General features: G+C 30.9%; 1 protein-coding gene across 1 annotated transcript in view; it reads left to right on the top strand.

Annotated features, from left to right (window-relative positions):
• Window positions 1-2953: 2953 nt before the first annotated feature.
• The window catches only part of LOC139491273 (uncharacterized), a 39149-nt gene continuing 18063 nt past the window's right edge, over window positions 2954-24039 (top strand). The window contains exons 1-5 of the mRNA XM_071278816.1: window positions 2954-3087; window positions 9504-9641; window positions 10376-10455; window positions 18778-18849; window positions 22429-22606. Of these exons, the coding sequence (XP_071134917.1) occupies window positions 3054-3087; window positions 9504-9641; window positions 10376-10455; window positions 18778-18849; window positions 22429-22606 (502 nt within the window). The 5' untranslated portion in view covers window positions 2954-3053. The remainder of the gene's footprint in view (window positions 3088-9503; window positions 9642-10375; window positions 10456-18777; window positions 18850-22428; window positions 22607-24039) is intronic.

The following is a 24039-nucleotide window of genomic DNA, read 5'->3' as shown; positions in this document are numbered from 1 at the left end:
ATAATGACATTTTTAAGGAATATTAACATCAAACATTGGCTGAGAAATACCTGAACGCATAATATGTCTGAATATTGATTTATATTTACAAATGATGTCCTTGATCGATGATAAAATTTAGTAAATGTTTTTACTAGATTGTAAAATCGAAAAACTCTGGTCTTTTGATATTTTAGTAATGCAGAGAATTCTTTCGAATCAAATATGTTGTAACATACACTTTCATGTGTCTAGGATTGACACCTTTATTCGGTATAATCACCATATTTGAATAGAGAAATATCCCTTATGATTTTAATATCCTTGTAGTATAGTCCGTCTCTTAGTCTATTTCTGAGATGTATGGTCGCATCAGTGGAAAATACCGATTGATTTGAAAATCGATGCATCGAAGGAAAAGGCCATATTTACTCAGAACAAACTACAATTAGTGCAGACCAGTGCCTGCATTGTAAATCTTATACTGCTGCATATTTGATTGCTACCTCTGTATGAAATATGGTCACATGTAAGTAGAGAAAGATCTTAATGATTTTGAGTTTACTATGGAAAAGTTCAAGATGATAATTAAAGTTTCGATTAGCTGCACCTTTAACAATCGACCAACATTCACAAAATTGAAATTTTCCCAATTTTAAGATATAATCCAAACCTGCGTAACCAGACACCAGATCATAATAATCCTTATACCGCGGACGTCCATCTCAAAAATTAGTTTGCAAAGTTTGTGTCATGCATATAAACTCATCCTAGATACCAGGATTGAATTTTTGAATATGTGCCAGACGCTGTTCGTTTAATAGCACTAACAGTGTACCATCGGCATTTCCCCAAGCTTTGCATACTGATTGATCAAATTATAAAGATGTGCATAGTTTATTTTTGACAGCTTCGATACAATTTTTTCTCAGGTTTCCCATGTGTGGCCCTTTTTTTGGTCATTTATGTCATTGCTTTATATAGAGGTCATGTGTAACTCCAACAGTTTTCCATGAACACCCTTTAAACTTTGCCTTTGATCTAAAAAGCAAAGAAAAAGTAAAAGCAATTCGGAAAACTACTTCACCAAAGACAGCGAACTAACTCACGGCAGATAGTAACCTGCCGATAAAGGATAATTGTATTCCAATACACCCTTATATCGACGAGCGTACTTCAGGGTAGATTTCATGAAAAATAGAGTAAGAACCTTTCTCAATTGTCTATAAAGTCATGAAGACATATTAGAACAATTGTTCATGATCTTTGCCCTATAAACAATATAACAAAAAAAAATGTATGTGTGAAGTAACTACTGTTTTTGAATTCCTGGCAGTGCAATCAATCTTAATGTTGATACTGAAATCCCTGTTGTAAAAGTCTTCTGGAAATGAAAATTAAGCATTTATTGACAAAACGATGATTATTGTATGATTATTTGATTATGTCAGAGACGTATATATCATATGCCTCTAATGACTTTTAATGTGAAAATAAAATGAATTCGTCTGGAAGTGAACTTTCTGTTTTGTTAAATTGGTTATGTCACCGCCGTCAACATTAGATATACTAAATTCTCATTTCAAAACTTAAAAAATCTTAATGGGCGTTGACACCTAAATGAATATCATACTGTTAGAAAAATATAAAGGATGACGGGCTTATCGAAGTTTAGACATTGAAAATCAATCACTCTTGTATGGAAAGCCACAGTGAACCCACGATTATTATTATTATTCCTTTAAAACATTGCATGAAAAAATACATAATCAGCGGCTTTAAAACTCTCCCCAGCATATTATTATTAATCGTCATGAAAATTGCAGCACTCGCAGATTTTCTTTTTTCTAATTATTGGCATTCTTCAAAAGTAATAAGATGCGGCACAGCCCGTAGATTTTTAACACATCAGCCAAAGATTATACGTAAATATAAAAAAAAACATATCTCATTCGACTTGATATGTTAGAAATTTGACATGCTGTTTGAAGAATAGTTAAGAACATAGTTATGTTTATTTTAAAATCAAGGTTTCATATTCACCGTCTGCAAGTATTTACTTTTACTCATTGTATATATAGTTTGATTTAATTATAACAATCATAAATCAACCAATGTGATAAAATGTGTGTAAACAGTGTGAACACGCATATTTTTTTAGTTGTAAATAGATCGCTGATTTATTTTTGTAGTGATTTTAATTTACTAGATATTACAGAGAAACAAAGGATATGGGGGTATCCACCCATGAAACAAAATAAGTACATGCACAGAATAAAACACACAAAAGCCAAGTCACTTTCTTATTTATTATTTCGATTGTATCTATGCAAAAATAACAAAAACAATCAGATGTTACACATTTATGAAAATTAATTGTTGCTTGCAAATTACATTGGAGGGTTAAAAATATGGAGTTCAAATTTACCCCCCACCATCAATATGCTGCTATGACAACCATCACATACCGGAACAACCGATATATTTTTAAAATGTATAATGAACTATAGACTGTATACACAATGTACTATAGACTGACTGTTACACAGTTTATTAAATACATATATGTTTTGATAGGGTTCGTGTTGCTCAGTCTTTAGTTTTCTATGTTGTGTTTTGTGCACTATTGTTTTTCTGTTTGTCTTTTTTTAAATTTTAGTCATGGCGTTGTCAGTTTATATATATTTTTTAAAAACTAATGAATTTGAATGTCTCTCTTATATACTAGTAATTTTTGGGGCCCTTTATAGCTTGCTGTTCGGTGTGAGCAAGGCTCCGTGTTGAAGGCCGTACCTTGACCTATAATGGTTTATTTTTATAAATTATTTGGATGGATAGTTGTCTTATTGGCACTCATACCACATTTCCTTATATCTATTTAATGAAGTTCGAAAAGATATATTTCTGTCATATTCTTATACTCTGTGTATTACAATTTTGGAGGTTGACACCATAAGATTTTCCTGAATGCCAAGGACGCTTTATGACATAACAGTCTTTTGGTTTCAATTGATGTCACGATAACGAATCCAGGGCGAAAGATAAGTCAGTACTTAATATCACTCAAGTCAAATATGGCGGCCAAATTAATCAAATTTTTGGTTTTTGGTAAGTTACTTTTATTATTGGTTGTAATAGCACTCTGTATGGTATTTCTGTTGAAATTGAAATTTTACCAAGATCATGTCGGCATGAACAAGGCCTTCTTATATTTCATTAAGAACACATCACAAGTCACTTCATTGAACCGAGCATAGTAAACACACCTACAATATCCCGTATTATTTCAATCATATTCGAACTAAAAGATTCATTTTATCAAATATCCATGGATTTTAATGTTCAAAACAGAGAACGGTATTTGTTAGCTGATTTGTCTGTTATCTATCATTATACGAGAACCATACCATGAGAACAGGACGTGATAATTTTGGATCGCTTCAAGCCGTTTTTTACCCAAAATTGTTCGATTGTAAATTTGAGATATGTAGTAATACATATGTATCTGCAAAATATACGATTTTTTAATTCACTATAATTAATTTTACACTTTCTTATCACCTTTTTTTTCAACCACTGCAAGGAGAAATTTCAAACTTAATTATTTTTCATTATTCATGATAAGATCAAGGTATACCTTGTAACTTCTGCTTTCATGGAAGACTGCACATGCTGAAATTTTCTTTAGACTTAATCAATTGCATTGCAAAGGAGCCGTACACAGACTTCCATCTTTAAAGCAAGGTTGAAACGATTTTATGATAAAAACAAACCAAATAGATATATTAACAATAATCTATACTTAATTCATTTCACTGCACAGGAGCGGTACTTAGACCTATTTTTTTAAAGCACAGTTAAAACATTTTTCTAATAAAAACCAAATGAATTTGTATAAAAACAGACATGAAACAAAAGAAATGTTTGAAAAGTAGAATTGGCATTGAATAAAATTGAGAATGGAAATGGGGAATGTGCCAAAGAGACAACAACTTGACCATAGAAAAAAACAACAGCAGAAGGTCAGTAACAGGTCTTCAATGTAGCCAGAAATTCCCGCACCCGTAGGCGTCCTTCAGCTGGCCCCTAAACAATTATATACTAGTTCAGTGATAATGAACGCCATACTAATTTCCAAATTGTACACAAGAAACTAAAATTAAAATAATACAAGACTAACAAAGGCCAGAGGCAAAAATGCGGCGGGGTTAAACATGTTTGTGAGATCTCAACCCTCCCCCTATACCTCTAGCCAATGTAGAAAAGTAAACGCATTACAATATGCTCATTAAAATTCAGTCCAAGAGAAGTCCGAGTCTGATGTCAGGAGATGTAACCAAAGAAAATAAACAAAATGACAATAATACATAAATAACAACAGACTACTAGCAGTTAACTGACATGCCAGTCCAAACTTCAATTAAACTGACTGAAAGATTATGATTTCATCATATGAACATCAGGCACAATCCTTCCCATTAGGGGTTTAGTATCATACCATCATAACATATATGAGCAGAACATAACCCGTGTCATGCCAACAACTGGTTTTTGAATAAATGTGTTTAGTTCCGATGCAAAGACCCTATAAGTGAATCAATATTAACGCCAAAATATGCAATCTTTAATGACCTGACAACAGTATCGTAACTATATCCCTTCTTAATAAGTCTATTCAAAGGTTTTGTTAGTTTTTGAGGTGAATACTGACACCTGTTTATAAAACAAATCAAGAATATGATATTTAAAATAAAAGATCGGTTTCCAACCAGGTATACGCAACATCTCTTGATTTCTTTCTAGTAAGAAAATAGGGAATAAGAAACCAAATTATTTGTTTGAAACAAAATCTTGTAGATATCCCTTATTAATTTTCGTCAAGAACAATAGTTAATCTATTTATGCCTTACAAGGTCAGCGTCATTAATTTGTACTCTTAGTAGAAAGATTGGGGATACGAACACAATTTAATGACAGCTTTCTTTCATTCTTCATACTTGCCAGTAACATTGATCATAATCGAGACTGTACAACTAGAGTATGACTCAATGGTTTATTTTCCCTGTAAGTCGCAGACATCTATACCTTCTTTATATAACTTCTTATTTAAAACGTTTAGATAATCAATTTAATACTATTTTATAGGAATGGCAACGAGTACTCGAGTACTCGGGTACTCGATCGGAAGGCCGAGTACTCGAGTACAGATTTAGTACTCGGATACTCGTTTGCCTGTTATACATCTTTAGATATTTCTCTTCACATTTCCACTCACTTTAGTTCCGTTGAAATATCCCCTTCCTAAAACTAAATAAAATCCATTAACAACATAAATATGTTTATCCTTAGGCTACTTTTTGTAATAGTAGTACCAGCAACGTCTTTTTCTTCCGAGAGAATGTTTTCATGTGCACAGTCAAACAGTCTTTCGTCTGAAATTGTTGACCAGATCATATTTCTAAACAAGAACAAAAACAAAGTGACACAACTGACTAGAGACATTTTTAACGGTGTTTGTACACGGATCAACACTTTCATGGATTAATAATTAACTCATCACAAGCCGTAAAAACTTACCTCTGTTTGTTAATTAAGATTTCTATGTAAACGTGATTGATATGAAATGTACATATTAATTAATCAAATTACTCTTCATTTGAAACTTAATTTCTATACTTATTTAATTTACAATTTAAAGTACGAGAGCGACATTCAAACCCAAAAGTCAAAAATAAACTGACAATGTAATGGCTAAAAAAAAAAAAAAAAAGAAAACCAGACAAACGATAGTGAAAAAAAAACACACAGAAAAAGTAAGACTGGGCAACACGAAAAGGCACAAGTTATTTGAAGTCCAATATTGCTGTTGACAAAGTAATGGACAAATCGTATAATACAAAATACCAACTCCTCGTGAACAATTGATACATATATATTGTATACTTTATTGAATCTTATATGGAAATATTTATGATTTCATTGGAATTCGGTTGATGAACAAATGCACAAACATTAATTGCTATTATGATAAGTTATTTGTAGAAAAGGCGGTTGGTAACTCATTGTTAAATTGAAACAAAAAAAGAAGGATCAAGCTATTTGTGTAGTGCGTTTGTCTTTAGTTAATATTTTTATGAAAATTTATATAAAAACACTGCATCCCACCTAAAATCTAAACTGCTCAATAGACGTAAAAGATGCATCCGAGTACTCGCGAGTACTCGAGTATCAGGACCGAGTATCCGAGTATTAAATTTCAGATCTTTTGACATCCCTACTATTTTATCATACAAGATTCGAAATACTTGATGATATTGTAGTAATAAACCAGGTTCAATCCATGTTAAATCAGTCGGAAACCAGGTTGAAATAGTACAAAAGAATCGAAGCACTTTGGTAGAGAAGGCGATAAATGTGTACTGTATTGTTAGATTTCAATTCGACGACATGGATATCTTTCAAGTTGGATGAAGAAAATGCATAACCTCCGATTTTTTTGAAAAAATTACCACGGACGGAAAACATATCAATCTGTTAGTTCAAAAATTTTCGTTTCTGCCCTTCCATTATGTGACCCAAGAAAAAATTCAAAAAAATGGGTAGCAATTGTATCGAAAAGAGAAAATCGAGTGCACCTTTTTATGTTAGGGCGTGTTTGAGTTGAATAGTTTGTCTTGATATCGTTCAAAGTAAGATTATTCATACATCGTCTCGCTTCAGATTCTATTATTTTTATAGTCTTTATACTCTAAAAAAATCTAATCTACACTTCCACGAAATTTTTAATTATAATTTTTTTAAATGTTTAGGAATTTTCGAAAATTCCACCTGACAACCGATTAGACAATAGTTTTAAGTTGAATCAATGCAAACAAGATCAATAACTGATGCTTATTAGCTAGTTGATACTTTTGTCTTTTAAAATACAACTGACATATAAGGATCGTAATGATGCAATGTGGATAAATTTATCGGTTTCCATGAGCAAAATTGGTAGCGCGTCATCCCTACAATGACTTCCATTTCTACGATTGTGAAAATGAAATGGCGTAATGGGGAGATAATTCTGACGAAGTAGAATTCTGACTGAAATAGGAAAATGCCTGTGCCAAGTCAGGAATATGACATTTGTTGTCATGTTTAAACTTTTGGTTTTGCCATTTAATTATGGAATTTCCGTTTTGAATTTTCTTCGGAGTTCATTTTTTTTGTGATTTTGCTATTTGTGTTATTTTAAATTATGAGAAATGAAATAAAACAAACCAAATGCACAAAATAAAAAATCCTATTGACATATTTAGAGAACATACTAGTGCTGTTCAATCAAAAACAGTTATAGGTTTAATAGGGTGTCCATGGAAAAACGAGGCAGTGGATGTTTAAGAGGGTGTCCATGGAAAAACCAGGCAGTGGATGTTTAAGAGGGTGTTTATGGAAAAACCAGGCAGTGGATGTTTAAGAGGGTGTCCATGGAAAAACCAGGCAGTGGATGGCACATGATATATTTTGTTTTCAAAATTTGTTCATCTATTTCATATCACAAATTCATTCTTTCTCAAAGTTAATTTTCTTTTATTAACTGCAACAAAAAAGAAAAAAGAGAAAAAAAATACATAGAAAGCACTGAAAATTCATTGAAAAGTGGAGATAACTCTTCATTTTGTACAAAATTTTGTTGCATTGTTACTGAACTTTAAAATCATTTTCTGAGCCATCCACTGTTGATTCAAAAATATCCTTGACATATATATCCTTTGTATGATATGAACATTGCATTGGAACCAAACATTCAGTGGTAAAAAAAATATGTTGTGCCACCCATATCATAGGATTTACATGATATTTACTTGGACAGCCTCTTAAACATTACTATTAAATTGCTTCACCTCCACAGTCCCCTATCCCCCCCAAAAAGGTATTTATCAATTTAGCAGTGTTATGAGTATTTCGTTTAAACAATATTTTATTCAAATAAATTGAATTGGATTGAGGTATAGCCTATGTAAGCCTTCTCCACAAAACAAGGTACAATATATTGTATTCAAAGCAACACATACACAAACATAATGTCAACACAGAATTAATTTTTCAAAAATACATCTAAGCTGACTGGAATGATGCTTTAAATAGTTAACTCAGATCAAAAGTATGACTATTTTAAGAATGCTCTAAATTGATAACGCAGAAAAAAATGAAAAAACAGTTTTAATATTCTAGGTAATAAACTCCAACATTGATTAAGGGGTATCACATAAAAGTAAATGGTCTCCAGTTAGCTATTTAAAATAATAAATTTAATAACTCATTTTTAAAAATAACATGTTTGATATCATGTATTTATTTTTACTAATTTGTTGCAAATTACGAAGTGTTTTATTTTAAAAACACCATTGTATAAGTTTTCAATTTATCTATAACGACAGTGAGTAATAACCATATTGATACATTAAAGAATCATAATAATACAAAAAGAATTTAGAATGTTAATGAAATAATTATAAGAAAAAAATAGATAAAAGAAACTATGAATGATATAGAAATAAAGGTGCATTTATTATTTTTTTTAGCTTTTATAATATTAATTTCAATGTACTGTCGTTTGATTTTTAACTTTGTTTCAATTCTAATTATTTTTCAGCCGGTTGGGGTCGAGGAGCTTAAATATAAAAATAAAATACAGACATACAAAGTAAAACTTTATCTGGTTTTGGAGTATAAAATACATTTCATTATACAAATTTTTCTGATTTTTTTTTTATGTTTTCATGAACAGCCTTAACTATCAGCACATTGTCTTCAATACTCATAGATTGATCACCAAAACAGTATTGTTTTTGGGTATCTTTCTTTTTTTCAAAAATACAACATAACTGACACCGTTAGTTAATTGAACAAGTATTTCATTTTTCGTTTTTATTCATACTGTAGAAATCTGCTAAAATTCAATCCTTTAGAAACGATACTGATATTGAAAATGCCTACATTTGTAATTTCAGTTGAAACAAAGTTAACACATACCAACACATCATTTTGCCTTTTATTTCAATCGTTGTTTTTTTAATTGTCGTCTCAAAGCAATTCATTCAAAGCTGTGTCAAAACAATTAAATATTGCTCTAATCTTTTAAAGTATCTATTTACAACTTAAAGAAAGCAGTAATAATTTCGCTGTTCAATCTGTCACCATATATTTAGAATGCTTGAAAAGTGAAAGTGAAAAATTTGAAAATAATTGGTTATCATTGTTTGCTTAACGTCCAGTGTTAAATGAATAACGGTATACTACTGTTGCCATTATTTATGCATGGCAATGTAATTTTAAAAGTCTTTTATACATATTCATAATCTTCTATAGATTAGTAGTAAATGACTCTATTGTCCAAAACTATTGTCAGAATACTCTGAATTTTGTTCATAACACATATTTTTTATTGTAATTCATACAAACCATTGGTATACAATGGTTGGTTTAGTTGTTTTTCATTCTATTAAAAATAATCAACGAACGGTACCTTAATATTTCAGTTTCATTTATCAATTTGGTACATTCTGCTTGCCAAGACCTCGATAAAGATGCATGTACTGCGATAATGACAATGGTGCCAAACATGTGTGATGATCCCTGTATTACTGTTCTCTGTAGTGACACATGTCATAACTGTCGTAAGTAAATTAATGTTCAATTTAAAAAAGATATTTTGATCGTATACCTCTTCAACCGTTAAGGTTTTTATTCATCATTGGGTTTCAAATATTTGGCACTGAGCGTTCCTGAATAGCACGTCGGACGCATGGAATTTATTACGTGTTGTTTTCATTTTGACAGCGCTCTGTCGATACCTCTGCCGGTGTACTATAAGTCCCAGAGGGTATATTAAGTTCAGTAGTCAGTACTTGGGTACTGACATGATTAATAACAAACCTGTCTAAAATTGTCAATATAAACATTTTGAAATTGTTTACTAAGATTTCAATTCCCTCAGGCAAAGTTGACCGTAGATATAATTGACTATCTTCGTTTTTGTTTGGTCATATAGCTATATCTCCCTCGTTTAATGGTAAGGCAGAGGAGCGGATTTCTCTGCATGCGTAGGATGAATAACTATGCAGTCACTTCCAGTCACAATTGGAACGAGAGATTCGTTTCCCGTAGGTAAACTTTTCTACACCTACAGAAACATCTCTATTTCTATTAACATTTTATTTCTTCACACTTCAACACGTGCGACGTACATGTATTATTTATCATTCAATTTGTTCTCACCCAGTGTTTTCAATTTGACGAAATTATACAATATTTAATTATTGTTTAGATCTGTATTCACATTTCAAACCAACTTAGTGCAGTACCTACACAATTAAGTTTTTTAGTTAATAAGAATTTTTTTAATTTTCAGCTTTGAAATGTTACCATTGTGACGAACAACTGAACCCTGAAGACTGTAAATCAGTTGTACAGTGTCAAAGAAGTGACGAGGTATGGTTATTATATATGTAATACGTTCGCAGAAAAGACGTACATTTTGCCCTTCATTTGTACTCTTTGATCTCAATGCATTAATAACATAATGAACATTTTGTATATGAGTTAACTGTAGATGGAATGCATGACCATGAACGATATAGTAATAGCAAACAACATTATAAGTACTTAAAACATAAGCAGTTATTCACTCATAACTGATAAGCCAATATATTCTATTAGAATTAAATTAAAACTTTTTGTCAGCACGAAAAATACACATAACTTGGTGTCCTTAGGTTTAGAAACGTTCTGCCTAAATATCCGATTAATCAATCATATAGCTGTTGGAATTTTTATATTTTACTTAATTCAAGTAGCAGATTAAGTTTTTTCTGCTTTTTTATATGCCTATCTATCTACTGCAACTTGCTTCCAACGTAAAAGATGTAAAAAGAAATCCTTACTGCTGTCCTAAGTGCAGATGGATAAAACAGTCACCTGATTCATCCAAGGGAACATGCATATGTATATAAAATTGAATTGTCCCAGAAGATTCGTTTAGGAATTCAGTTTTATAATGTTTTCAATTTTAGTAAGTTCAAATGACGAAAACCTTTATTTTAGATTCATTATAATAAATTTCATTGAACAGGTAACTATGATAAGTTCCTTTCGCAATCACTATTATTACGTATAATGTAGGCTAGGCATCACTTGTGTAGTAGATTTAATTCCAAAGTGTCATTGAAAAAACTATGTAAAAGATTCCATGCCAAGAAGTTCTCCTAAGGATTTTTTTCAATAACAGAGAGTTGCTCTGGTGACCACTAAATAGAAGTTTCATTATCAATTTCCTCTCATATTATACCGGCTATTAATGAAATTTCAAAGAAAACACTTTACCATCAAAGATTCCTTGATATTATGTTCCTGTTGAAAAAGCTTTTATCATATATTTCGTTTCTGTATTTTGTAATTTGGACCTACTTATAACATACTCATAATTTCTTCAAATCTTCCAAATTTATTTTTGTTCTGCAATATATCATTATAATTACTATAAATAACAAAGGGTCATTTGTGAGAAATTGCTAGCATAAATTTATTTTAGAACATGTGTTCATCTATAATGCTAATGTAAAAAAACAGGCGGAAACCCAGTTGAAATAAATCAAAAGAATCGAAGCTCTTTGTTAGAGAAGGCGACAGATGCGTAATGTAATGTTTACAATAGTAACAAAAATTTTAAAAGTTAATAGAAACAAATAAAACGACAATTTTCTTCTCAATTACGAAGTGTTTTATTTTAAAAACACCATTGCATAAGTTTTCAATTTATCTATTACATAGTTAAGCAGAAAAATTAGATATCAAGTCGACGACATGGGTACCTATCAAGTTGTAGAAAATGCATAACCTCCGATTAAAAAAAAAATACCACGGACGGAGAACATATCAATCTATTAGTTCATTAATTTTCGTGTCTGCCCTTCCTTTATGTGACTCAAAAAAAAATCAAAAAAATGTATAACAATTGTATCGAAAAGAGAATTCGAGTGCACCTTTTTGTGTTAGAGCGTGTTTGAGGTGTATATTTTTTCTTTAAAACGTACAAAGCAAGATTATTTGATATATCAGGTTCTATCATTTTTATATATCAAAGCTACAGGTTGACTTTATAACATAAAAAAATCACAGTACCAAAAGATGAAATGTATGGGTCAAGTGAAATACCTATCTAATGAATCACAAAAACAGAGTAAGTGTGTTCGAATAGCTATATTTTTTATTACTAAAAGTACTTGACAACAGCACCAGGCGGAAACACGATCGAAATAGAACAAAAGAATCGAAGCTCTTTGTTAGAGAAGGCGATGAATGCTAACTGTAATGTTTACTATAGTAACAATTTTTAAAAAAATTAATAGAATAAAATAAAATAAAATGACAATTTTCTTCTCAATAACGAAGTGTTTTATTTTAAAAACACCATTTGCATAAGTTTTCAATTTATCTATTACATAATTAAGCTGAGCAATTAGACATCAAGTCGACGACATGGGTATCTATCAAGTTATGTTAGAGCGTGTTTGAGTTGAATATTTGGTCTTGCAATCGTACAAAGGAAGAATATTTGATACTTCATCTCGCTTCAGATTCTATCATTTTTATATATCAAAGCTACAGGTTGACTTTATAACATAAAAAAAATCACAGTACTAAAAGATGAAATGTATGGTTCAAGTGAAATACCTATCTAATGAATCACAAAAAAAAGAGTAGATGTGTTCGAATAGCTATTATTTTTTTACTAAAAGTACTTGACGACAGTCTTTCAAGTTGGATGATGAAAATGCATATTTTCGAACAAATATAATTTTTTGAGTGTGATAACTAGGTTTTATAGTCTTCAACCAGTAAAAAAATCTAGTCTGCCCTTCCACGAAATATTTAATTAGATTTTTTTTAAATGTTTATGAATTTTCGAAAATTCCACCTGACAACCGATCAGACAATAGTTTTCAGTTGAATCAATGCAGACAAGATCATTAACTGATGCTCATTAGCTAGAAGATACATTTGTCTTTTTAAATACAACTGACATATAAGGATCGTAATGGTTCTATGTGGATAAATTTATCGGTTTTCAAGAGCAAAATTGGCAGCGCGTCATCCCTACAATGGCTTCCATTTCTACGATTGTGAAAATAAACTGGCGTAATGGGAAGATAATTCTTAAGAAGTAGAATCCTGACCGAGTATTTTAAGCTGGATGATGAAAATGCATATCTTCTAAAAAAAATATTTTTTTGTGTGTGATAGCTAGGGTTTATAAGTTTCAACCACTAAAAATTTTAATCTGCCCTTCCACGAAATATTTAATAAGATTTTTTTTTAAATGTAAAAGAATTTTCGAAAATTCCACCTGACAACCGATCAGACAATAGTTTTAAGTTAAATCAATGCAGACAAGATCATTAGCTGATGCTCATTAGCTAGAAGATACATTTGTCTTTTAAAATACAACTGACATATAAGGATCGTTATGGTGCTATGTGGATAAATTTATCGGTTTTCAATAGCAAAATTGGCAGCGCGTCATCCCTATAATGGCTTCCATTTCTACGATTGTGAAAATGAACTGGCGTAATGGGAAGATAATTTTGACGAAGTAGAATCCTGACTGAAACATTGTCTGTTGAACAAGATATGCATTTCCCTTTTAGAAATAAATAAATTACCTGATGCTGTTTATACTGATTTTTGACATCATACAAGGGATTTAAAAAAAATAAGGAATAAAGTTTCCACAAATAATTACTTGAGTAGTTAAAAGCAAAACCGCTTGATGATCTGAAATATGAAACGTCTAATCCTAATCTAATCATTCTATCTAACAGTTTCAAATGAAATGATAATTGTTTCATTGTACAAAATATACTTGTTTGACTATAACTAAGTAATTTTGTTTAGTATGAAAATAAGAAGATGGTGTTTAACTACCAATAAGACAACTATCTACCAGAGTACAGTCGACGTGGATAGAAGCAATTAAAGGTCACTGTATAGATTGCAACATTGAGATGAAACGCATACCGTTTAATCATCTCTTAACTTCACAGACACGCCACATTGTTTTTGTTTTGAAAATTTTAAAAACGAATCAATTCTATTTCCAATTTGAAATATTTTGTCTTCATAGTGTTGCTTATGTTGTCCCCATAGTTCAAATGAAGTGGATGTAAGCAATTATAGACAATCGTACGACCTTCAACATTGAGAAAAAACAAATACCGTAAGTTCGGTTATAAAAGGCCCCGACGTGAAAAAAATTATAACAAAACATTTAACAAAAATCAAATATGACTACCTGAATCAATGACAAGCAACTACAGTCTCTTGAATTGAGACAGGCACATAAATAATGTGGAGGAGCTAATATAAAAAAGCAGATTTGGTATGAATGCCAAAAAGACCACTCTCCAGAGGAGACCAAATAACACAGCAATTATACATACTTGTGAGCGCTTAACCCTTCCCTAACCTGAGAGAGTGTTTTAACATAATAACATAGGAACACTCTTTAAAAATCAGTTAAAAATAATAAGCTCATCAGATTGATACAAATAGAAATACCTCTAACCAAACCACAAAATGGACGTAGACAGGTACTTATATATGCCAACAAATATTGAGTTTATATTTGTTACTGATTACAAGTGATCTTTCAATAACGAAGATATGCTAATCATTTGACCCTTTTTTAAAGGATTTGTTGGTTCATTTCTCTTATATCTTAAAAACCAGAAACAGGCAAAGAACAGTAAAAAGAATAAAAATTTCCAGCTCCCTTGAAATGTTCAGAAAATTCAAAAACCTTGTTTTGGGGTTATTGTTCCTTAAATACTCATTATAGACTTCAGGTTCATATCTTTTTTTTTTATAGACGTTTGTCTTCAAAGGGCTTAATAAACACGCTCGAATCAAAAATTAAAAAAAAAACCATATACGGTAGAATTTGAAGAACAAAGAGGACGTACAATTCCGAAAATTTTGCCACATCCCGGCAAACACTTTTTCGAATCTTTTATTTTCGATGTTGTATCCCTTTGAATGAATTTATAGCTACGGGCACATACAATGTTTCATAAGATGATTGATGATTTTGCTAAGTAATTGTTGATTAAAACTGCCGAGAGAGACAGTTCCGTAAAACGAATCAGAATAGTACAAGCAAAAAAAACCGAATAGATTTTTTAAACCACTTGAAATAAAAGAATAAAAAACGAAATGATAAGCTAGTGTTAAACGGATAGATGAGTTTCCAACGTTGATATGATGATTATGAACAGGCTAAGATGATTAAAAGCCTATACCTCCCCTGTTAAGAAGTAAAACCCAGCAATTATATCAAGCTTTAGAGGATATCGTTTGACTTCATATCCAGCATGTATGACATCATTGTCAGTAGATAAGAGGAATAAAGAGTAAAACAACATCCGTTCATAGGTTAATACCTGAAGATAAGAGGATTTACACCTACAATAATCTAATATACGTGATTGACGTCATGAACCTAAACCAGAGAGGTTTTTTTTAACCCTATTTACAACACCAATTGGAATAATAAACGAAAATTGTACTTTTATAAAAACCAAACTGAACAGATTTATATAAGCTTATTTTCGAAACAACAACTTTTGTCAGGTTTGTGATCATAGAATTTTGAGCGTCTGTAGAATACAAAATGTTAGTAATCCTACAATGAACTCGGCTTAACGATATAAATTCGTAATAAACTTCAATATAATAACACTTCAAAGATATGAATCATTATGTTTAATCCAAGAGAACCTTGTTATGAAATGACAATAAATGTTTCCTTAGAGAAATGATAGGGTCAAAAAAAGGTTTGTAGAAATCTAATAAATATTCAAATTCATTTTCTTTGTTAAAAAAAAAGATACGAGAGACAATAACAAAATGAATAAGATTTAAAAAAAATACTAAATGAATAAAGTATTAAAAAGTGTCAAATGAACCCTCAAAATGTTCGAATCACATTACTCTGTGGTATGTGTCGGTTTTCTGATATTTAGGAAAAAGTACAAACTCTGAAAAAAACAGGTATATAATGAGGTACGCCAGAATGTTTTAATTTCATTAGATATGTCGGCCTTCAGATATTTAGGATAAAGTACAAACTCTGAAAAAAACCAGGAATATAGTGTGGTACGCCAGACGGTTTCAATTTCATAAGATTTTTTTTGTTAAGCAGCAGAAGTAATTGATTTGGAACAAATATTAGATGCTGTTCAGCAAACTTGTTATTACACATAACATTGCTATATGTATATCAAATCACACATATCATTGCTATATGTATATCAAATCACGTCCAAACTTCATTGAAAGTCTGATTTGTTTAATAACAAGATGTTTAATTTTTTTGGCGTACAAAGCAAGTATTTCTTGAAATGAAGAAGAGGAAAATTCAAAACGGAAAGTCCCTAATCAAATGACAGAATCAAAAGCTCAGCACATCAAACAAATGGATAACAATTGTCATATTCCTGACTTGGAACAGGCATTTTTCTGATGTAGAAAATTGGGGATTAAACCTGGTTTTATAGCTAGCCAAACCTCTCACTTTTATGACAGTCGTATCCAATTCAATTATATTGACAAGGATGTGTGCACAAAACAAACAGACATAAAAGGTAAAAATGTCAAATAGTGGCACAGCAGTCAATATTGTGTTATAATTTATATCACTATAAAACAAAACAATATGTAACAAAGAAGCACACAAAGGCATATAGACAAAGCACACTGACAAAAATGAAAAACACGAATGCAAAAATTTACAATAGCACAATAACATAATGACGGAATGTATAAGTACAGAGACAGACACGTAATATGTATCAGAATGTCTTTCTATGTTGTGATGTTACATTATTGTTTCAGATAAGGGTCAAGGTTGGTACCTATTAAAACGTTTAAACCCGCTGCTATTGTTTGCACCTGTCATAATGTTCGTTCAGTAGTTGTCGTTTGTTAATGTAGTTCATAAGTGTTTCTCGTTTCTCGTGTTTTATATAGACTAGACTGTTGTTTTCCCCGTTTGAATGGTTTTACACTAGTCATTTGTGGGGCCCTTTATAGCTTGCTGTTCGGTGTCGGCCAGGCTCCGTGTTGTAGACCATACTTTTACCAAAATGGTTTACTTTTATAAATTGTGATATGGATGGAGATTTGTCTCATTGGCACTCATACCACATGTTCTTATATCTATATGTATATAGACAAAGCACATTAACAAAAATAAAATACAATAATACAAAAATTATCATAAAACAATAACACAATGACGGGATGTATAAGCCTAGAACCACATTGTATGTATCAAAGAAACACAAAAAGGCATATAAAGACAAAGCACATTAGAATAATGAAAGACAAGAATACTAAAATGATCATAAAACAATATCGGGATAAATAATTACACGTCTAATGGATATCACCAAAAAAACCAACACAGACTTAACATTAAAATAATATCATAAAGACAAAATAAGAATTATGTAACACGTTATTAAGACGATAAACAACGTCAGTACCAAGAATCTATAGACACTTTTAGTACTGTCGCAAAGGGAGAAAAAAGAATACCGTTTCATGAAACAACATCTAAAAATACAACACAATTTTATGAATTATAATTTACAAAAGACAACAATACTGTTTGTTTTGCTGATGTATCCATGTTTCCTGGAAAAATTAATATTGTGCTATATTCAATGAGAAGGTGAATTATTTAAACTCATCAAGCTGTAATACAACCAAATCACAGTATGTCACATCCGGTTGCATTCAAAAAGGGTCGAAAAAATATTCTCGTGAATTTGACGGTTGTAGGAAATTTATCCCACATTTATTGCAGTAAAAAGTTTTACAAGAGTCATAAACATTTATCTTGGGTGTTTCAAGGCATCGTTATTTTTATATTTGGTGTTTCTATAATATATTTTATAAACTTGAGGTTTCATTGTTACTTAAGCTTGTACATAGGGAAAAAGGGGTACAATTTGATAATTCAACTTCCAGTGATGGTGATTTTCGTGTATGCAATGATATGTGATGTGAAATTTTGTATTTGGTACTTAATAGGATAAAACTTTACTTATGCCAAGTATTTCTTAATTTAAAACAAAGATAAATTCTGCACAATTTTTTGAAAAATACAAATTGATGAGAAATCAATGGTGGTATTTCACCTCAATCACAATATAGTGTCTAACATTGCAATAAGACATGTTAAATAGAAATAACTCAGCTCATTATTTTGTATAATATTATACCCCCGTGAGTCTTTCACACACTGTATTGAAGTATTACCAGTTTAATGCCATGGATATTTTACATTGTTTACAACTGGGCAATATACATAGATACACTTGTTTTGGGACCGATTTAAAGACAGTGCAAGATGAAAATAATGAATAAGAGTTTTTAAACAATATATAAAAAAAAGAAGATGTGTTATGATTGCCAATGAGACAACTCTCCACAATAGACCAAAATGACACAGAAATTACAACTATAGGTCACCGTACGGCCTTCAACAATGAGCAAAGTCCATACCGCATAGTCAGCTATAAAAGGCTCCAAAATGACAATGTAAAACAATTCAAACGAGAAAATAACGGCCTTATTTATATAACAAAATGAATAATAATGGCTATAACAAACATCTGTTTCCTACTTGCAGGTATGCCTCGCTATCCAACGATTGACGCCGGATTTTATACCATTATTTTCTTTTTGCAGGTCTGCCTTGCTATCCAACGATTGACGCCAGATTTTATACCATTATTTTCTTCCGGCTGTGAAACAAGAGATGTAAGAATTTTTTTTACACTAAATCTATTATAGCTGAAACTGCTATAGTTTAATAGGTTTAATGCACAAGTATTCAGTAATTTTCTTTAATTTCAAACCGATTTTTGAATTGGTTTTGATATGATGTCATATAAATCTTACTTAATTACACACACTGAATAATTAATCGAAACAAAAAGAGACCAAAGACAACAAATGTAAAAAGTCGAAAAACTGACAACGCCATGGCAAGTAAACAATATTTACTTTATCAATTAATATTTCCACGTGTCAAATAATAATGTCAGAAACTACTCTCTGAAAGTTAGCTAATCCAAACAAATCTTTTTGGTAATGGATGTATCAAGTGATGGACTCTAGAAGCTTACAATGCCGATTTAATCTTATAAGCAATACAATAATTCATCTCTTAACAACTAAATCCTAATTCCTGTCGACATTTATGTACTTATCTCAATATATGTATATGAATTTAAGAGTTGCCGTTTATTTATATTTCGTAGTATTTTACAACATTGTATATTTTAGATGGAATGTAAATTTGTACCGCTATCACTAAGTCCGGATGTGTTAAAGTATATATCTACCCCTGTTTTCGTATTTTGGGGTTTGAGCTTTTCCGATTACGAAAATGGAAAAAAAGCGTGTTAGAAGTACACAATTTATTTGATGTGTGTAGTGAACCCGATTCATTTCTGTCGACACTTTTTTTATTGAAAGTCCAGTTGTCAAGACAACTGTTATACTTGTAAAATTTGTAAGCGTACTGTACATTTGACTTTCAGCACATATAAGGTGAACAGGTCAAAATGTTACTCGTACCGCTGTTATCATATTACTAGAAACGAAGCAAGTTAAAGGTTTCTTTGGATGTTTGCTTTGTTTGTATTAAAGTTGACCCAATCATTGTATTTAAGATTGACATTTTCAAACATAAAAGTAGGTGTATTGAAACCTGTAAATATGTAAATTTGATTAATTGATAATGCAAAATCATTTTAGATATAAGAATAGAAGTTTAACTCCGCATAAATACAAAGCATGTAAGCAATCAAACAGCGTTTATATCAGCATTTTGATCGTATTTGTCACATACTTATTCAAGAATTGTGTTGGATGTTTATTTACGTATCTATGTATAATGTCTTTTACATGGACTTATTTCCCTCACCTTTTTTGAGGTTTCCATTCGAATTTAACCTCTTTCTTGTATCTACACTAAACACTATACTATGTTGGAAACAAGTCTTTTTTTATTCATAATTTGTCTCCAAATTGTATCCTTATTTTACATTTTCTTTGTAAGTTATGAAACGCCTAGAGTGATTTAAAGTAAAACATGATTGGGTGGCAGATTCAATAAATGCTCTTTCACATAATGGCAAGATTATAATTGCTTCTGTTGAATTGTTCTTCTGATTGGAATTTGAGTCTTATCGGATAGAAAATGCCTACAATCCAAAACGTGAAACATAAGTATGAAATATTTGTTTAACGCTATGTTCTTGAAGCCCAAAAATATGAAAACAGGTTCAAGTGTTTAAGGTAGAAAATTAGTTGACACATTACAGCTCAGAATCCAACCTGTCACCCCACTTATTGATATACTATAAATAAAAGTAACGTTGCTTTTTAATTTGTCTTCTTAGAAGTGTATTTAATTGACTGAGCTCTGCTTTCATTTTTTATGATATTGATTGTTTAATGACATTTTAGGCATGAATATCTTCAGTATCCTCCTGACCTTGGAAATATCGAATTAGGTCACACTTTTCTTTTCAAATGCTAATTACAAAATGTATGTCTGCGACAGCTTTCGATGACTATTCGACACTTCAATATAATAATTAGTGGATATTGTCACTTAAAACTGGATTTTACCACCCTAAAGAGTCCATACATTGAATACGTCTATAAATGAGTATTGAGAAACCTAACTGACCTAATTGTTAAAGGCACAGTGTACTGTAACCTTTGGTCAATTTTCCTCAAGTGAAAATAAATCGTGATAAAATTGCATATTTGACAGTTTTCCATAATTGACCGTTATAGTGACGACCTAGAAAATCAGAAGAATTAGTGAAGATAAGTCACAAATTACAAATAAATCTAAGGTACTTGTGGACCCATTAATCTTTTCTTTAGAACCGATTCGAAATGAAAACCGTTCGTAGAAACTAAACTCTCATTTAAACAGATATCAATCAGAAATTAGAAATCAAACAACGTGGGATCATATAACTCCTCCTTTATTTATACAATACCGGCTTGTATAATACGGCTGTAAACGTTACCGATTAAGGTATTAACAGAATCCGATTTAATGCCTCGTTCACACGTACATTTATTTCGAATTGAATTCCCTTATCGCGTTCACAAGCTTTTCTTTTTTAATTCGAATTTATTCGAATTATCCAATTTCGCATTAGAAATACGTTTTTGTTAATACGAATTAAAAGATAACGTCGTTCGGACAGTAAAGCGAATTTGACGCGCATTGCAATTCGAATAAGAATTGACGTTAGGACGTAAAACGTTTCGAATGCTAACTAAACTATTTCGAATTAGTTAATGCGAATCGAATTCGAATTACATGTGAACTCAGTATAAACCTGCTTAAATAATTTGAAAAGAAAATAAAAAAATGTCTACACCCAATGACTATTCTTTGTTGAAAAAAAATTGGTTTTATGTCATATGTCATAAGATCTGATGGAAATTATGGAGCCTGTCAAGAAACATGCTCTTTGAAAGCACTGAATTAGTGAATTCGTCATTGTTACTTAGAAATGCAATGCACAGTTTCGTTTAAAATTCGTCATGTTAGTTAACAGGTAAACGTGAGATTACCGTGGACCTTTTGATAAAAAACTAATTACACCTCAAAATTACATTTCTTTTTCAGATAAACCTTTTTATCAGCAAGGTTTAATGCTCAATGTTTAGAAAATTACACTTTAAACGCATTTCATATTTTAAGAAAATTTTAAACTTAACCGGAACTTAACTGCCACACAAACAAAAACAGTTATATAAATCTAATGATTTGTGCAACAATACAAAGATGAACCAAACAAAGATGAAATGAAATTTTATTGACAAACATTACGGTACTCCTTATGACCAAAACTCCCGTCAAAAAAAGCAAAAAAAGGGAAAATAGTTCCGGGATTGGAAATTATCACTGTAAGAAGTTTGCTTATGACCTTCGCCGGTTTCAGTTCTTCTGAATGTTACTAAATACTATGAATTTTATTTGATAAAAGAGCTCACTCTTTCAGCTAAACGTCAGTTCAACTTTTTAACTTTGTACTTTTATTTGTCAATAACATAAAATGCAACATTTAGTAGTCGGTAATGCGTTTTTTACATACCAATTATAGATATTCATATGTACATCGTATCACTTGAAATTTGTCATATAGATATATGCGTTTTTTAAAACATCTTTTGAGTCTACCCTTAAGCATGACCTCTGGTTTATGATCAATAAACAAATTAGTTATGTTTTTTTTCATGTTATAAACCTATTACTTTTTTTAATTTGATAAAACACAAATCTTATATATTCCATTAAAGGTATGCATGAAAGTATTTGGTAATATTAACATAAGGAGATCGGTTGGGGATCATCCACTCCATCCAAGAGCTTTAACGTTGAAAGGTGGCTGTTGTGACGTAGATAAATGTAACTCTCATGACCCAGAAAATGAACCCACCGAACCTCCAGGCTACGTCAGAACAACTATACCTAATGGTAATTATCTAATAAAACTATATAAAGGCAACAGTAGTATACTGTTGTTCAAAAGTCATAAATCGATTGAAGGAAAGAAAATCCGGGTTCCCAACTAAAACCGTGGGAAACACATCGACTATAAGTGGAAAATAACGAAAATTAAAACACTGAAGTGCAACAGAAAACAAACAACAAAGTAACATACATAGAAACGAACTATTATATAACATCTGCATATTCCTGACTTTGTATTCAATACGTATTATATAATACTTCATGATACTATTCACAAGGTTGATTTGTTAGTTAATATCCAAATTATTTTGTATTTTAAAGGAAGAGAAAGAACACTTCTAACATTTGATATTAGACAAGGAAACACACTGTGTTAAAATGTTACGTTGAACTGCTAACTTATGAATTTTGACTTCAATTTTGATTTTTGGATCGACCCTAATAAATGTTTACTCATATTATCTTAATTATTACAACATAGATTTTTAGCGTTATATACATTTACATATTAAGTGGTATACAATACATTTAAACAGGCTGTTATTCAGAAACTGATTTCTAAAGAAATCAAGTGGCTTTATCTATTAAACAATTTGTGAGAATAATTGGCAACACAAATGTATGAGATCGACCACACATTCACTTTGTCTGTATTTGTCTCTTTTTGAAAAAAGTTTTGTAGAAAAAGCCGGACAAAATTTCATCCAAGAGGTTTTTATATCTCAAATGCTTAAACAAGTTCACGGTGTATGACTCGTGGCAGATCAAATGACATGCAGACTGTTGGATCTCCAGTCTAAAAAAACCCATGTTTAAATAATTACATTAAGCTTCTTTAATAAAGTTTTGATCTCCATTTCTTCCAACTAAAAACTTTTAAAAAGGATTTGAAATTTTGTTTCAAAAGCTGCTGCAAACTCATATACTTAATTTGGTATCTGTTGACATTGCAGATGAAATATTTGTAATCCCATTTAAAGAAATAAAAAGATTGAGGTAAACGGTATAAGCAATACCTAAATTCAATTTATTTAGATGTTTGGGAGTTACTTGAGTTATTTCAAAATATAGTTTTCGAATTAAGAAGTTTGATCAAATTTTATTTTTCTTCTGGCGCCAGGTTGGAGATATAAGTGCAGAAATACTGTCATTATTTTTTTATACTTTAATTTCAGCTCTTGCTTACAGATTTTGTAAACATATATCTCATTTAATTTGTTTGTACCACATGTCTTAAATTGGTAAGTCAAAAACAAAAATGTTCACCTTCAAAATGGCGACCAAGGGAATGAACTTAAACCCAATTTAAGAAATCTATATATGATTTGACTTTCCTCAAGTAATGTCTCTCATACTATGGTGTTTCTTTTACCTTCGTATTTGTCTATGATTAGTTATTAACTTATAACTACGTATACTATACGACTTAATATTTT

Source organism: Mytilus edulis, chromosome 10 (genome assembly GCF_963676685.1).
Source record: "Mytilus edulis chromosome 10, xbMytEdul2.2, whole genome shotgun sequence".
NCBI classification, from domain to species: Eukaryota; Metazoa; Mollusca; class Bivalvia; order Mytilida; family Mytilidae; genus Mytilus; species Mytilus edulis.
Note: the sequence above shows the minus strand (reverse complement) of the source record. Positions and strands in the feature narration are given on the sequence as shown.